This window comes from Sciurus vulgaris (genome assembly GCF_902686455.1).
Source record: "Sciurus vulgaris genome assembly, chromosome: 10".
Classification (NCBI taxonomy): Eukaryota; Metazoa; Chordata; class Mammalia; order Rodentia; family Sciuridae; genus Sciurus; species Sciurus vulgaris.
The window spans coordinates 291816-306729 of NC_136470.1; the positions used below are offsets into that span (position 1 = coordinate 291816).

At 54.1% G+C, this 14914-nt stretch overlaps 1 protein-coding gene across 1 annotated transcript; it reads left to right on the forward strand.

Annotated features, from left to right (window-relative positions):
• Window positions 1–2391: 2391 nt before the first annotated feature.
• LOC306670444 (uncharacterized protein C21orf58) lies at window positions 2392–14913 on the forward strand. Its single transcript, XM_079155087.1, is given in 10 exon segments — window positions 2392–2546; window positions 3265–3325; window positions 4263–4336; window positions 5070–5262; window positions 6991–7023; window positions 7026–7084; window positions 7086–7104; window positions 11311–11429; window positions 11733–11950; window positions 12316–14913. Coding segments are annotated over 10 exon segments (885 nt in total). The 5' UTR covers window positions 2392–2483; the 3' UTR covers window positions 12362–14913.
• The last annotated feature ends 1 nt before the right edge of the window (window position 14914 follows it).

Sequence of the window (14914 nt, forward strand, 5' to 3'; positions counted from 1 at the left end):
TGTTGACCCCTCCACAGGACACCCAGCCTGGGTCAGGTGAGGCTGTTGGGAAGGGCCAGCTTTTCAAGTTACTGCCTCCAGAGGTGACCTGGTACAGGCCCCGCCCTCCTGAAATATTCCTCAGACAAACCCCATTGTCTAACTGCATTCAACACGTCACTAGTCTGTCCTTGACGACCGCACAGTGGGTTTCTTTATTCCTTTCCCCTCTTCCCATGTCCTCACTTGGATACAGTTTGTTGTGGAGGGCCAGGTGCTGTTTGCTCCCTCCCAGAAACAGACTGATTAACTGATAATGCCTCCCGCCCTTCATGCGCTGGGAGACGCCTTACTGAAAAGCTCAGCCTGTAGCCTCAGCCAGGTTCTTGGCTCCGTGGGACCACAGTATAAGCAAACCTTCAGGGACCCCTGGAAACCCACTGATGGGAAGCGCTCCCCCGAGTCAGATAGCAGCTCTCCAGTAGCAAGTGGAGTCTGCCAGTTCCCAGGTGTGGAATTGGACTGTTTGCACAAACACTGGGTGAGATGGGTTTGTTAGGAGAGGCCTGGAGAGACTGAAGGATCGGTTTGTAAGAACATCCAGGGATCCGTATTTGGCCTGCATCTGTCCACATGTTTCAATATCTAAAGCTCTGAGGAGCACACCTGGAGTACCAGTGTTCTGAAGACTGAGGCAGGAAGGTTGCTTGAGTTCAGGAATTTGAGAACAGCCTGGACAACTGTCCTGCAAGGGCTCCGACCTGGGAAATAGATTCAGGATCCTGACAGGTGGAAGAAAATGTGAGGGCAGTTGGGATAGCACGCATGCTTTATCCAAAGGCAGTAGCCCCCTGGTCTGTCCATGGACCTTTTTATGTTCAGGCCAAAAACAGAAGGCCTAGTGCCAACAAACTACATAAGTGGGCACATGCTATCAAGCAGAGATTCATGACTTTGAGTACCTGTGCTGAATCAGGGTGTTCATGGCCTTGACTACATGCCAAAATGTAGCTGTCAGGAAGTCTCTGCAGGGGAGCCTAACTCTAGCCATCTAGCCTGCCCCACAACAACATAGCAAGACTCCTTGTCAAAACGGACGTACAAGTAAGCTTTGAAAACCTGCATAGCAACTCATGCCCACAGGGAGATGTTGTGAACACCACCGGGATTACCTCCTAGCTGCTCTGAGCTACTTAACTACATTACCTAGTTTTGTGTACACTTAGACCACCCTTTGAATGTCTCCTAACACTTCCAGCATCAGGAAGGCTGTGGACATGTGCTGGTATCTTAACTGTGGGCCCAGATCTGTTGGTACCAGGGGTGCCAGGAAGAACCCCAGGACATCACCCTCTGGGGTGCGAGGCAGGTGGTGTCCCCAGGAGGGCAAGTCTGACCCCTTCTGCAGTGAAAATGTGTGGGGGTGGAGATGGACATCAGGCCTGCGGCTCCAGGGTCAGCATGAGAGCTGCACCAGCAGATCCCATCACAAGAGCTGCTCTGGGGTCTGGATTTGACCAGATGGCCACCTCTGCCCCCACTCTTCCTTCAGCAGAGGTTATCAGAGGGATGCCAATCAGAACGGGCCATGCTACTTATAAACTCATAAGTGCTGAAATGGAGGGGCAAATTGAGAGGCTCTGAAGCAATGTCAGGGATCTAATGCAGGCTCTGAGGTGGGCTGTGTTGTGGGGATACTGGCCCTGCCCGGACACCTCTCAAGTCCACAGGGCTGACCCAGTTGCTGCCATTGCCTGATTTCACACCTGTTTCACTGGTGCCTCCATCAGGCCAGCTCGCCTGTCAATCTGAAGTTTGGAGCTTCTGGTGCATGGCCTCCTTCATCTGTCCTTACCTGCCACATGCAAAACATCCTCCATCCATGCCTGGCCCCTCCCTGGGCTAGGTCACTACAGAGCTGTCCCAACCTGCAGGGGTGGCCCCATGCCGTGCAAGATGACCACTTGCTTGTGTATGGGTGGGTGGGGGGCTCCTGGCACAAGCCCCTCCTGTCCTGCCCCTTCTGCAGCCCAGAGCTTCCTGAAGTCCTCACTGGCCCCAGTTGCTGTCCTCTAAGAGTCTAGCTAGGCTCACTTCATGCTCTAGGATCCCTGGAAGGGGTGCCCTGTATGCCCTGGGGGGCCGTGGAGGGGAAGAGGTGACCTCTCTGCTCTGTTCCTCCAGGCTCTGTCCTGCGGGGGTGTTGGAAGGGACTCTGGGTTCTGTCCCTCTGGCCCCGTGGCTGCCCCCTTGCCTTCCCAGTAAGCCCTGCCTGGCCACCCTGCCATTCTGTGTTTATAGGTGACCTCTGCTTGGGAACACAGAGCTGGGGAAGGACTGGTGGAAGCCTGGCAACAAGGGCCTCCCTGTCCTCCAAGCCTGGCAACAGCCACACCACACCCAGGGCTGGCTCCAGACACAGCAGTCCAGGGAGGGATGCACGTTCTTCTCTCATCCTGAGGCCAGCCTCTAGGAGGTGGACAAGCCCACAGCAGGGGAGCCCCATGATGCTGGACTCATCGGTGGCAGATCAGATCACCCACCTGACACTGAAGCTCTTGGAGCAGGTAGGACTGGGCCAGGCCACTGCTGCACTAACCCGGAGGAGGCAGCCCAGCGCTGGGCTCACAGGATAGAACAGAAGACACCCTCCAGGATCCTCTGCCTCTGCCTCCCACCGGGCACATTCCTGCTGTCAGAGCAACCTTCCCAGGGGTTCTTAGCCTTGCGAATGTGGCTTCTTGGCTTCTTCTTATAGCACAGATGCAGAACCACTTTGGCTCTCCTAGAAGTTCCCAGTCAGGAGACGAGCACCTACCAGCAGAGCGCCCCGGAAAGGGCTGCTCTGAGGCAAGGGCTGCTGTGCCCCAGACACAAGGCCCAGCACTGAGCCTGCCATGCCCTGTCCCTTCTACTCCTTCACCAGGCCACAGAGCTCAGGCCCACGGGGACCTCAGGGCCCATTGTTGCTCCTCTGTACCCCCTGCCCGCATTGTTCCTCACCTGCGCCTCCCTCTCACCAATTCTGCATCCTCGGGGCAGGGTCCTGGAGGTGGTCACTGGCCAGATCTCCCCAGGACAGTCTCTCCAAGGATTGCTGCTCACAACCCTTCCTGAGGGCCTCCAGAGGGTCCCACTGGTTTACGTAGAGTGTGTGTGACCAGCATGGCCCGTGGACCCACTTCACCTCTGTCCGGGTGTGGCCACTCCGGAGCTCAAGGAGGCGCCAGGCAGGCTCGGTAACCAACCTGGAGCCAACATCACCACCAGCCTCTGTTTCTCCAGAAGCTGGAGCAAGAGCGAGGGAACACAGAAGGGAACTCGGAGGGCCCTCCCTCGGTGCCAGGTAAGAGCCCTGGCTGCCCCTACCACCCAGACAGGCACAGGGGCCACCAGGGGAGGGCGGCGGGCAGCACCCAGGGCCAGCCTTTTCCTCAGCGCTCTCACTTCACAACAGCTGAAAGGACTTTGCTTTCCCCGGTGACACAGCCCCTCCACCTTTAGCCTACAGGTCCCGGGGGGCCGTGCACATTCCCATCCTGCCCACCGGTCAGGTAGCCTATTCAGCTCTGAGGTGGCCTGGGGCAGGGGTGTCCTCCCTGGCACAGAGTGACAGAAGCCAGGTCGAAGCACACCTGAGGGAGGAGCTGAGGAGGAATGGGTCTTGTTCTTTGGAACATGGAAGAGCCATGGTTGCGGACTCCAGCGACACTCCAGGAACGCCTGAGGGAGACTGGCAGAGCCTGGGCCCAAGATCGGATGGAATGTTGCAGACCACACTGTGTGACCCAGGGCCTGCTCAGCAGGGCCTGCTAGTGTCGGGGGAGCCCCCTGAGGAGCCTGTGGGGCATCCTCAGCAGCCGGGCATCAGCAAGACACCCAGGGTGACTGGACCCCTCCACAGCCTTCTCTGGGGAGAAGACCTCTCCTTGACTTGGTGGGCAGGCCATTCGTCTCCAGGTAGCTTGGGCCTGGTGGCACCAGGCGATGGGGAAACAGGCTTTTGAGGTTTCCACGCAGCCCCATAGAAGCCCACCTCCTACCGCCTCCGGGCTTGCCCGGACCCAGAGGGACCTGCCCTGTGTGACTCCTGGCTCCTCTCCCCACCCCCCACCCCTGACTGTGGTCCTCCCTCTACAGGATGAGTGCTCATGGAGGCCAGAGTCACCCCGGGGGTCCAGGGTGCAGGGAGGTGATGGCACTCTGACAGGGTCTGCAGAGACCTGCCTGAGCCACCAACTTTGAAGCTTTCCTCAGTGAGCAGGGGGTGTGTCTCCCTCCAGGACATGAGGCCAGTCCAGAGGAGGCCTTGCCCCGTGCTCTGAGGAGGAGGAAGGACCTTCTGCAGAGACTCTGGGTAAGTCTGTGCACCTTCCCACGCTCCATGGTGGAAGAGCTGGCTACCACACACAGACCCCGCGTGACAGGGAGGCCCTACTGGACTCGGACTGGTTTCTTATTGGTTTTGAATTGTGTGTAGGAAACTGAACCCTGAGTCCTGAGGTGACTTCCCTGAGATGGTGTGAGCTGCAGGCCCCGGTGCTCTCAAGGGCTGGGCAGCGGAGAGCATGCCTGGAAACAGACAACCTTAAATCAGGGCCCAACCCCATAGGAAAGGGAATGAGAGATGTCCAGGGGCCCCATCCATGCCACGCTGGCTGGCAGCAAGCAGAGGCCATGCCAGGGGTGTGCCCGTGTCAGTGTGACACTGCAAGCCCAGGGCGGGAGTGGGGCTGCCGCCTGGGAGGACCGGGCTGGGAGGCAGACGCTGGCCGCGCCTGAAGAGCACACAGCCCTGCTGGCTGAGAAAGGACAGCTCATGGCCAGCGCGTGGCAGGCTTCAGAAGAAGCCAATCCACCAGGATGTGCCCCGCAAAGCCCCGCAAGCCTTTGGCTTCACTCTCCCGCCTGGCTCCAGTTCTGGGTGCGCCAACCTGAGCCGAGGGCCGGAGCAGCCACAGGCTCCATGTGCCCGGGGCGGCTGGGGGCAGGGCGGCGTGGTGGTGACAGTCCCATGCCCCGAGTTCACGTTGGTCCAGGGCTCCTTCTGCTGCCCACGCTGGGCACAGTAGGCTCTGCTGGCCTTGCAGGAACAGCAGCTCCTAGATGAGCAGCCCCAGCCCCGCGCCCGGAGGGGGCCACCTGGAGGAGCCCCCAGGCCAGCCCTGCACCCAGAAGTGCCCCCTGTGGGTGTCTACCAGGCTGCCTCCACGCCCCTGCAGGCCCCCGAGCCCCTGAGGATCATCCAGCACCCGGTAAGAGGGCGAGGGGCCTGCAGCTCCGGTGGGGACAGCAGGGGCTGGGGGAGGGATGCTGGGCAGCCGGGACTGGAGTAGCCACTCCAGGGAGGCTGCATCCCCCGTGCCAGGGCTGCAGACGGTGGCTGCAGAGCAGGCTCACAGCTAGTTTCAGGGTGCCAGGGGCACTCCACCACTGAGCTGCACCCCAGCCCTGTTTGCTGTTGTTGCTTCATTTTATTTTTAGACAAGTTCTGGCTCAGGGTCCCAGGCTGGCTTTGAGTTTGTGACCCCCTGCCTCAGCCTCACAAGTAGTTGGGATCACAGGTGTGCACCACCATGTCTGGCTTGATTTGTTTTGTTTTTCCCAGGTTGGGGATCAAACCAAGGGCCTTTCACATGATAGGCAAGCTCTCTACCACTGAGCTACACTCCTAGCCCCAGTTTTACTTATTTTTTTTTAATGTTTGCAAAAATAATAATAATAATAATAAGAGAATAACACTTTGGGACACATCAACATGACAAGGAATGAACATTCTGATGTTCCTGAGTTCAACAGGGCCAGGCCTGGTCGCTCTGTCTGCAGCTGCTCTCAAGGCCCCATGGCAGGGTGAGCACTGGCAGCTGAACCCGTGTGGTCCACGAGCCAGCTTACTCCCCCGACCTCTGGGGGAAAGTTTGCCAGGCCCTGGGCTGTGCCACACTTTCTGTGAGTGGATGAAGAAGGACAAGGTCATGCTGGGCTTTCTGTCTGGAAGAGGATTAAAACAAGTGTTTCTGGTGTTCACGCAAAAATGCCACACATTTATTTTCACTCAGAAGAGAAACCGGAGGTTATCTGCACAGTTCCACACATGCCTACAATATATGACAGAGCTAGAGTAGCTGGCCAGGTTGGTGTCCATGCCAGGACAGGGTATGAACGCCTATTGGATGATGCAGCCACTCAACACCCAGGTCTGCCCGAGAGTCAGGAGGGGAGTGAAGGAAAACCACAGTGAGCTACCACTGTGCCCCATTGAAATAGCTCATGTTGAAAAGACTGGCCATGCCAAGTGTCAGTTGCACTAAAGCAGAATTGATGACACCAGGCATTGGCTCACCCTGCCCATGACAGGAAATGTGGAAAACATTAAAAGCACTATATTCTGCCAGGAGTGGTGACGTGTGCCTATTAATCCTAGCAACATGGAAGGCTGAGGCAGGAAGATTGCAAATTTGGGACCAGCTTGGGTAACTTAGAGAGGGCCTCAGCAACTTAGTGAGGCTGTCTCTAAATAAATAGAGAAAGAAAGAAAAGGAAGAAGGGGTTGGGGCTGTATCTCCATGGCAAAGCACTTTGCCTAGCAGGTATGAGGCACTGAGTCCAATCTCTAGCACCACATAAAAATAAACAAATAAAATAAAGGCATGCTGTCCATCTAAGACTAGAAAAAATTAAAAAAAAAAAAAAAAGAAGAAAGAAAAAAAGAAAAGGAAAAAAAAAGTGAAGCCGGAGGAGTGGTAAAGTAGCATGGGTTCTATTCCCAGTACTACCAAGGAAAACGATGACAAAGACCCAGGTCCTCAGTACACCCAGATCCGTTCACTCCTATCTATAAATGGATGGACAGATGGGTGCGTAGGTGGGGGAATGGAAGAAAGGATGGGTGGATGGAAAGCAGGTGGGTGGATGGAAAGCAGGTGGGTGGATGGAAAGCAGGTGGGTGGTGGGGACTCTGTCGGACATGACCTCCACGGAGGGATTCGAGGGGGCGAACCGCCTTGGCAGGGTCTGCCCAGCCTCCTGCCACCATCATTCAGCAGCTCCTCGCCGCCACTCCTTCGCCCAGATTCCTGTTCCTCAGGCCTTTCCTGCTCAAAGGGTCAGGAAGCATCAAAGAAGGTGAGGTGACGCGTTGTTGATATTGCTAAGGGTTCATGAGACTGTCTACTGAAAAGACGACGTTCGTGACAGTCAGGATGGTCATCAGGGTCAACTTCTGCTACTGAACGTGAAGATAAGTTTAAGAAATCCATGGTAGAATATGTGCTTAGCATGTGCAAGGCCCTGGTTGCACCACCAGGTTTGTGAAAAAAGAAAGAAAAAACAAAAGAAAGCAAAGAAGTCCTATGTGAAGCATATCGCTGAGCTCCAAGGAGGAGAAAGTGTGAGAAGGCAGCGGGCCAGGCTGGACGGCCGCGGCCCAGCCCCGCCTCAGCGCGCGTCGGGCCTGCCAAGCTCTCTTGTAAAGTAACTTAGGCATCTGACATTCAAAATGACCTTTCTGGGGTGTCAAAAGTTGCACCTTTTGATTCTAAATTGAGTTTTTTTTCTTTTCTGTGGTGCAGGGATGGAACGAGGGTCTCGTTCATGCTAGGCACGTGCTGTGCCACTCAGCTCACCACCAGTCCCTCTTTAAAATTGATGGGCAGTGTCCCTGGTCCTGACATGCCAGTTTGTTATCTGTCACCTGCGATGGGCAATCGGGTCATTTCCTGGTTCCAGCTGTGGTGGGCATTCACGTGCGGGCCTTTCTGTGAACGTGGGTTTTCACTTCTCTTGAGTTAAACACCTGGGTGTGAGATGTCCGACTTATGCAGTGGGCTTATGTTCAAACTCTTAAGAAACCGCCCAACTGTTCTGTAGTGTCTGAACAATCCACATTCCCACTAGCAATGCTCGAAAGTCCTAGTTCCTCCTCAGCGTCCCCAACCCTTCGTGTGGTTTTGTTTGTTTGTTTTGTTTTTTGAGATGGGGTTTTGCTGTGCTGCCCAGGCTGGCCTTGAACTCCTGGGCTCAGGTGATCCTCTTGCCTCAGCCTCCTGAGTACCTGGAACCAGTCTTTTTCAACGTGAGCTATTTCAATGGGGCACAGTGGTAGCTCGCTATGGTTTTCCTTCCCTCCCCTCCTGACTCTCGGGCAGACCTGGGTGTTGAGTGGCTGCATCATCCAATAGGCGTTCACACCCTGTCCTGGGGTGGACACCAACCTGGCCAGCTACTCTAGCTCTGTCCTACACTGCAGTGCTGCCAGGCCGGTCCCAGGCTGCCCATAGCCCACCTCAGGTGCCCCTCATGCTAGGACCCCGATGGTGCTGGTGTGACAGCACAGCTGATTTTATTTCTCCAGATGAACTTTAGTGATAGTATGTCAAGTTCCAAAAGCAAACTGAGAAAAACCGTATGTGTGTGTGTGTGCGCGCTTGGAAGTACAGGTGCCAAAAGAGAAAAAGTGGCTTTTACAATCAGTGATAAAAAATTAAGTATTTAATAAGTTGCTAAATATTTAGAGAAAATAGATTTGAATTACTTACCCTAGTCTTATGCCAAAACAAATTCCAACTTAATGAATATTTGAATATCAAAATGCAAAATCTTGAAAGTACTTGTACTATTTCAGTTCTATTTTAAAAAAAAAAAAGCCCCCAAAACAGACGCTGATGTGCTTGGCTTCTCCTGAGGTGCCTGTGTGGCTCCACCTGTGGCACTGGAGCCTCCTGCGCCTTCCCCACCGCGGTGTCTCCCTGCGGGACCATCCCACTGCCAGGAGGCAGACCTCTGCCATCTTCTGGGACTACCAATGCCCTCGTTGCCCACTTTCCTGCCAGTGACTTTATTTTACTTATTTTTTTTTGTTCTGTACCAGGGATTGAACCCAGGGGTGCTTAACCACCAAGCCATGTCTCAGTCCTTTTTAATCTTTTACTTTGAGACAGGGTCTTGCTAAGTTGCTCAGAGCCTGGCTACGTTGCTAAGGCTGGCTTTGAAGTTGGGATCTTCCTGCTTTGGCCTCCTGGGCTGCTGGGAGTACAGGGGTGTGCTACTGCACCTGGCTAACATTTTCAAAACCATGGCACAAACAGCGAGTTGAATCTTTCCAGGGTGGCCAGCCACTGCAGTCTGGCAGGTGGACCGCACTCCTGGGCTGCTGCGCCCCGCCCCAGCCCGCACTGGCTGTGCGGAGGAGCTGGGCTGCCTGGACAGAGCCTCTCGGAGGAGCCGCACTGTGCTCGTCCCTGGGTAACATCCTTGTCTCTTCCATGTTGCAGCCGGGGGCAGGCTCAATGGTCCACGTGGGGGCCACGTTTTCTTCCCCCACCCATCCCCACTGATGGCCATCTGGGTTGCTTCCAAGTCTCAAGATTCTTAACGAGCCTATCTGCACAGCCCTTTGTGCTGTGTAATAAAACACACTTGCAAGCTGTGGGGATGAGGCCGTGGGCCCCTCTCCGGCACTTCTCCACCACGTCCCTTCCCGTGTTGTGAGGCCAGGGACCCTGGTTCTTTCCAGTTGAGTTGCTGCTGTGGATGTGTGCTGGTTCACACCACTGGTGGAAGCACTGTGGCCGCAGGTCCACCCTGCCCACAGTCTGTGGCCACAGGTCCACCCTGTCCACGGTCTTCCTCCAGATATCCTTGCTGTAATGGAGCTGCACCTTTGGGTCTGGTCGTTTGTGGTCAGTCCCTTTTGTGTCTCTACCCACTCAAGGTCACGTAGAATGTTCTGTGTTCTTCTTCCTCTTGCTTACTTCAGATTTATGGCCCAGTGCTGGAGATACAGCCCATCACGTAGATTTATGGCCCAAATGGAGTAACTTCTTTGTGTGTGCTGTGACTTAGGGTCCCTCGTTATTTTGCTGAGGACAGCTGGGCCCCAGGCCATGTATGGAGACCATGTCCCCTCTTCTGGCCCTTGTGCAGTGGTCTGATCTTTATGTACTGGACTCCATTGAGGGAACCCTCAGGCTGACTGCGGAAGCCACCCTCCTGGAGCGCTGGGCGGGGGTCAAACCCTCCCAGGCCTCCGAGGGCTCCCTGGGGTCTTTGCTCTGTGGGGCTGTTACCCTCCACTTCTTGGCTGCATCTCATAGGGACTAGGGTTCCCTCCCACAGTTGTGTTGCCACAGGGGTCTGGCTTTTCCATCCTGCTCTCAGGGCTTTCTGGCTTGTGGCCTTGGCAGCCCCAACTCCTGAGTGCTCTTGTCCCAGCCCATCCTGGACACTCTAAGCTTGGAGATGTTTGAGAGGCTCCGGGAGTTGTGTCCCCTCAGCAAGGCTGTCAAAGCCGCAGCACTGGATGTGGTCCTTGCTGTGGGAAGAACCAGCGTCTCCCATCACATTGTTAAAAGTAAACCAGCTGCCTGGTTCCCCTGCTGGTGAGTGTGTCAATTTCTTGTGCTGTGGTAACAAACCTTGGTGATTTAACACAACGGTCTCCACCTCATGGTTCTGGAGGGCAGACCTCAAAAATCCAGGTGTGGGTAGGCTGTACTCCCTCCATGGGCTCCTGAGAGGAGCCTTCTTGCCTCTTGCCACTCCTGGAGGCTCCAGATGTTGCCCTGGGTGTCCTTCCAGTGTCTGTCTCTGTTCCCAGGTGGCCTCCACTTCTGGGTCTCCTCCTCTATCTGCCTTAATCCTCTTCTATTATTATTTATTATTATTATATCCCCCAGACCTTTATATTTATTTTTATTTTGCATTTTTTATTTTTTTTTAGTACTGGGGAGTGAAGTCAGGGGTACTTTACCCACTGAGCTAGTTCCCACTCCTTGTTTTAATTTTTTTGAGACAGGCTCTCCCTGAGTTGCTAAGGCTGGCCTTGAACTTGCTTTCCTCCTGCCTCAGGATCGCAGGTGTGCACCAGCATGTCCAGCTCTCCTCTTATTATAGAGACACTTTCACTGGATTTAGGGCCCACCTAGGTAATCCGGGATCATTTCCTTGATTCAAAATCTTCACTGGAATCTGCAAACACCACTTTTCCAAGTAAGATACCTTTGGAGGTCTTGGGGAGTAGGACTGGGATATACCCTGTTGGGGGGACATCAAAACCACTGCTGGCATTGAGGCAGATTGCACAGCCCCTCATGAGGGCCGCCAGGTGCATGCACAAACCCTTATCCATGCACACCCTCTGACCAGGAGTCCCAGACACAGAACAACGCCCAGGGAACTGCACGGGCACAGGCACACAAGCTAGAATGCTCTCTGGTGCTCATGAAGCTGTTTTAACAGTGTGAGGCCCTACAGTTTTTGTTTCTGTGGCAGAGCTTATCAGTGTGTCCCTTCTCTGAGTGACAGAGCACGGTCTCTTGTCCATCGTTTTAGACATGGTGGAGATGATGTTGATGCAGAATGCGCAAATGCACCAGATCATCATGCACAACATGCTGCTCAAAGCCCTCCCACCTGCAGCAGTGCCTGGGGGATCACACACCCCACAGCAGGTAGGCTCAGTGGGACAGGTGTCCAGGGGCCACCTGGGCCCACCTCAGAAGACTGTGTGCCTAGTTCTGGAAAGGCTCTGGCTCTGGGTCTGTGGGCTGACTGTGAAGCCTGAAGCCTCCTCAGTCCCACCCCAGGGAGGAAAGGATCCTCCAACTGGGCCCAGAAAGCCCCCAACCCGGAGCTCTGCTCAGAGCCTGCTCCTTCCTGCCCTTGCACTCAGTGCACCAGCTGGGGGCAGGTGCAGGGAAGGGGTGTCCAGGGCAGCTGGTCATGACCCTGAGCCGGGCTGTGTACTCCGCCAGGATCTGCAGTGGGCACCCCAGGTCATCCTGAGAGCCGAGAGGCAGAGGCCAGCCCCCGTGCACCACCACCACCACTACGCATCCCCTGCTCTGCTGCAGGCTAGCCCTGCACCTGGCATCCCTGTTGGCTATTCTACGTGGCCTCCAGTGGTTACAGCCACTGCCCTCCCTGCAGCCAACAGCTTCCTGCCCACCATGCGCCATGTGGCTGGCCCCATGTAAGTCTGGAGGGTTAAAGAGCAGGAGGACCCACTGGGCCTGGGTTGCTTCTCCACATTCCTGAGGACCCAGTGGACACCCATGGTCAGGCCTATAGACCGTGGCAGAGGTTTGAAAGGAAGCGGGAAAAGGCCCCGCCATCTGCCAGGAAACAGTAGGTTTCAGTCCTAGGTTGCTAGGCCATGTGGAGCCCATCTGGGGAAGTCAACTGTGGTTGGGGTCTTTGTCCAGCCTAGCAGGACTGGCCCTGGGATTACTCCCACAAGGTGTGTTCTGGGCTCACATGTGACCCCTCAACTCATAGCAAGTTCTGTGAGCCAGGGAGGGCAGTGACCACCCAAGATCACCCTTGTCTTTCCTCTAGGGTGGCACTGGATAGTGATTTGCCCTCACAGGCTCCAGGAGTGTGAGTCCCTGGGTCCAGCTTGGTGAGCAGCAAGGTCTTCCCCCTCCAGAGCCACTGGGAAAACCAGGTGAATGCCTCACCCAGGTGAAACACAAATTTCATAAGGAAAGAATTCAAGAAAAACACAGTTCAGGGTTCTCCATAGAAAAAGATTAACAGCTTTAACAACATAAAAATTTAAACATTCCTATGGGGAGACATAAGAAAGTCAATTGGAGCTGAGGATGCAGCTCAGTGGTAGAGTGCTTGACTAGTGTGCGTGAGGACTGTGTTTGAGACCCAGCACCCCCCCGACGCATGTGAAACAGTTTCCTCATGGTAGGACGTGGTATGATTCCCTTTGAGCCACACATATGCATGCATGCATGCTCCCAGGCTTGCCTGACTCTGTCCCTGCAAGTCAAAAGCAAGTGCCTGAGGGTGGTCCTGCACAGCGGGGGCAGGACAGCTCCTCTAGTCTTGTCAACGGTTCTTATCACATGTACCCAATACCTACATGCTTTAAATAAAGAGTGTTTTTTGGTTACTCTTCTTGGCAGAATTATGTTCCCTTCCTGTTTTAATGTTGTTTTTTAAAAGTGTTGATTTTAAGTATTATGCATAAGTGTTCATTCACTTTCCTGTAGGGCAATTTCCCGGTCACTAAGCTCTTCACGGCAGGGCCCCTCAGGCTGGAGCAAGATGAACAGGGCTGACAGCCACACATGGGCCTCCTTCCTGGCTGCCCTGGCTCTCAGAATAGCTTCCCACAGATGAAGAGGACGTGAGGCCCATGGGAACAGACATGTTGAGACTTACGCCCAGTCCCCTCCTCTCAGTGCTCTTCTGAATGTGATTCTAGAGACTGCTCTTGTTAAAACCAGGCATGAAAAGGCCTGACCTGATCTATTTACAGGCTGACTTTTCCTTTCCTTTCTCCCCCACCCAGAATTGACCCCAGGCAGGGCAAATGCTCTACCATTGAGCCCCATCCCCAACCCTTTTTATTTTGAGACAGGGTCTCCCCAGTTGCTCAGGCTGGCCTCAGGCATTCTCCTGCCTCAGCCTCCCAAGTCACTGGGATTACAGGCATGGCCACTGTGCCTGGCATCATGTTGACTTTTTCTACCGTGGCTTGTCTCTGGTTTTTCCCTTTCAACGTGCTGTGAGACAGGCTATATGGGCAATAACCAAACAGACTCCACGTCATATAGGAAATGCTTCTCCCGGGGGAACGCCCCACTTCTGCACCCACCAGCAGCTGCTTAGCGTGGCATGTCTGGCAACACAAAATGGCAATTCTTACATAATGAAGTGTTCTTTTTGGTTCCTCTTTTTCTTGGACAATGTACCTTGTCAGAGATCGAATGTCTAGATGTTAGTAACCAATCTTTAACTTGTACCCAACTAAAGTCATTTTGACCCACATCCCCTTCCACTTATGATTTTAGATCTCATGATCTTCAGTTTGTAGTTTTAAATCATAGCAACAGCCACTTATGATTAATGCCTTACTTATAGTATACAAACCCTTGCAACCCTACACTTGGGGCTGTCCTCCCAATAACCATTTTTGGGCACTATGTGAGACGGTTGGCCAGCCAGCTAATAGACTCTCAAATTTGGATTTCTCAGTGGTGAGGGTTCTCTTCTTAAGTGGCACCCACAACAATTGTAGTTATTAATTTGATAAAAGGAAGAAATTTGACCAAATTGGTCGTCTCTGGTAGCCTGGCAAACTCTTTCTGCAGAAGGGCCTGCTACCAAAGAAAACCTGACAGCAAGCACACCTGGGTGGGCAGTTGGCCTGCTTTTACCCCTCGTGCAGTACTGCCCTGGCTCTGGTAGGAGGAGCTCAGGATTACAATTTAGTGATTACCTAGTTTTAAAATTGGGATGGGCCAAGGGAAGGGCTGTAGTTTAAACGGCTACAACTGGTTCTTAAATTCCAAGTAAGGTTAAATACTACATTCTGAAAATGGATCACTGAACTTACTTTCTCATGGAAAGGTGTTTCTGTGCTTTCAGATCATTTAATGGGAGACACAAAGGATCAGGATCATAGTATCACCAGGTTTTATGGTTAAAAGCCTCCAAGAGGGGCTGGGGAGATAGCTCAGTTGGTACAGTGCTTGCCTTATAAGCACAAGGCCCTGGTTCGATCCCCAGCACCCCCCCCACCCCCCCAAATAAAAGCCTCCAAGAGGCTGCATGTTACCATCGTGAGATACACAGTGCTGCCTACCTGTTGAGCTGTTTGGCAGAGCAGGAACCTGGGAGGGGTCAGGTTCATAGACCCTGCCTGTCCAAGCTCTGGAACTCCAGGGTTGTTTCCATTTTCAGAGGATAAATAGGAAATACTAGCCAAGGGAGATTTCCTGCAGAAGGAGGTTGATGCTTCACCTCCTGGAGGGCACAGAGCAGGCAGTGGGCAGGCACGGTGGTGGGGAGCCATACTGGGCCCACCAGTTGCCTCACCTCCGTCCTTGCCTGCCACGTGATCCTGGGCAGTTTAGGCCTTGAGGGAGATGAGAGGGAGGAGGCTCTGGGTCTTGGATATCTGTTCAGGTGAAGTGAG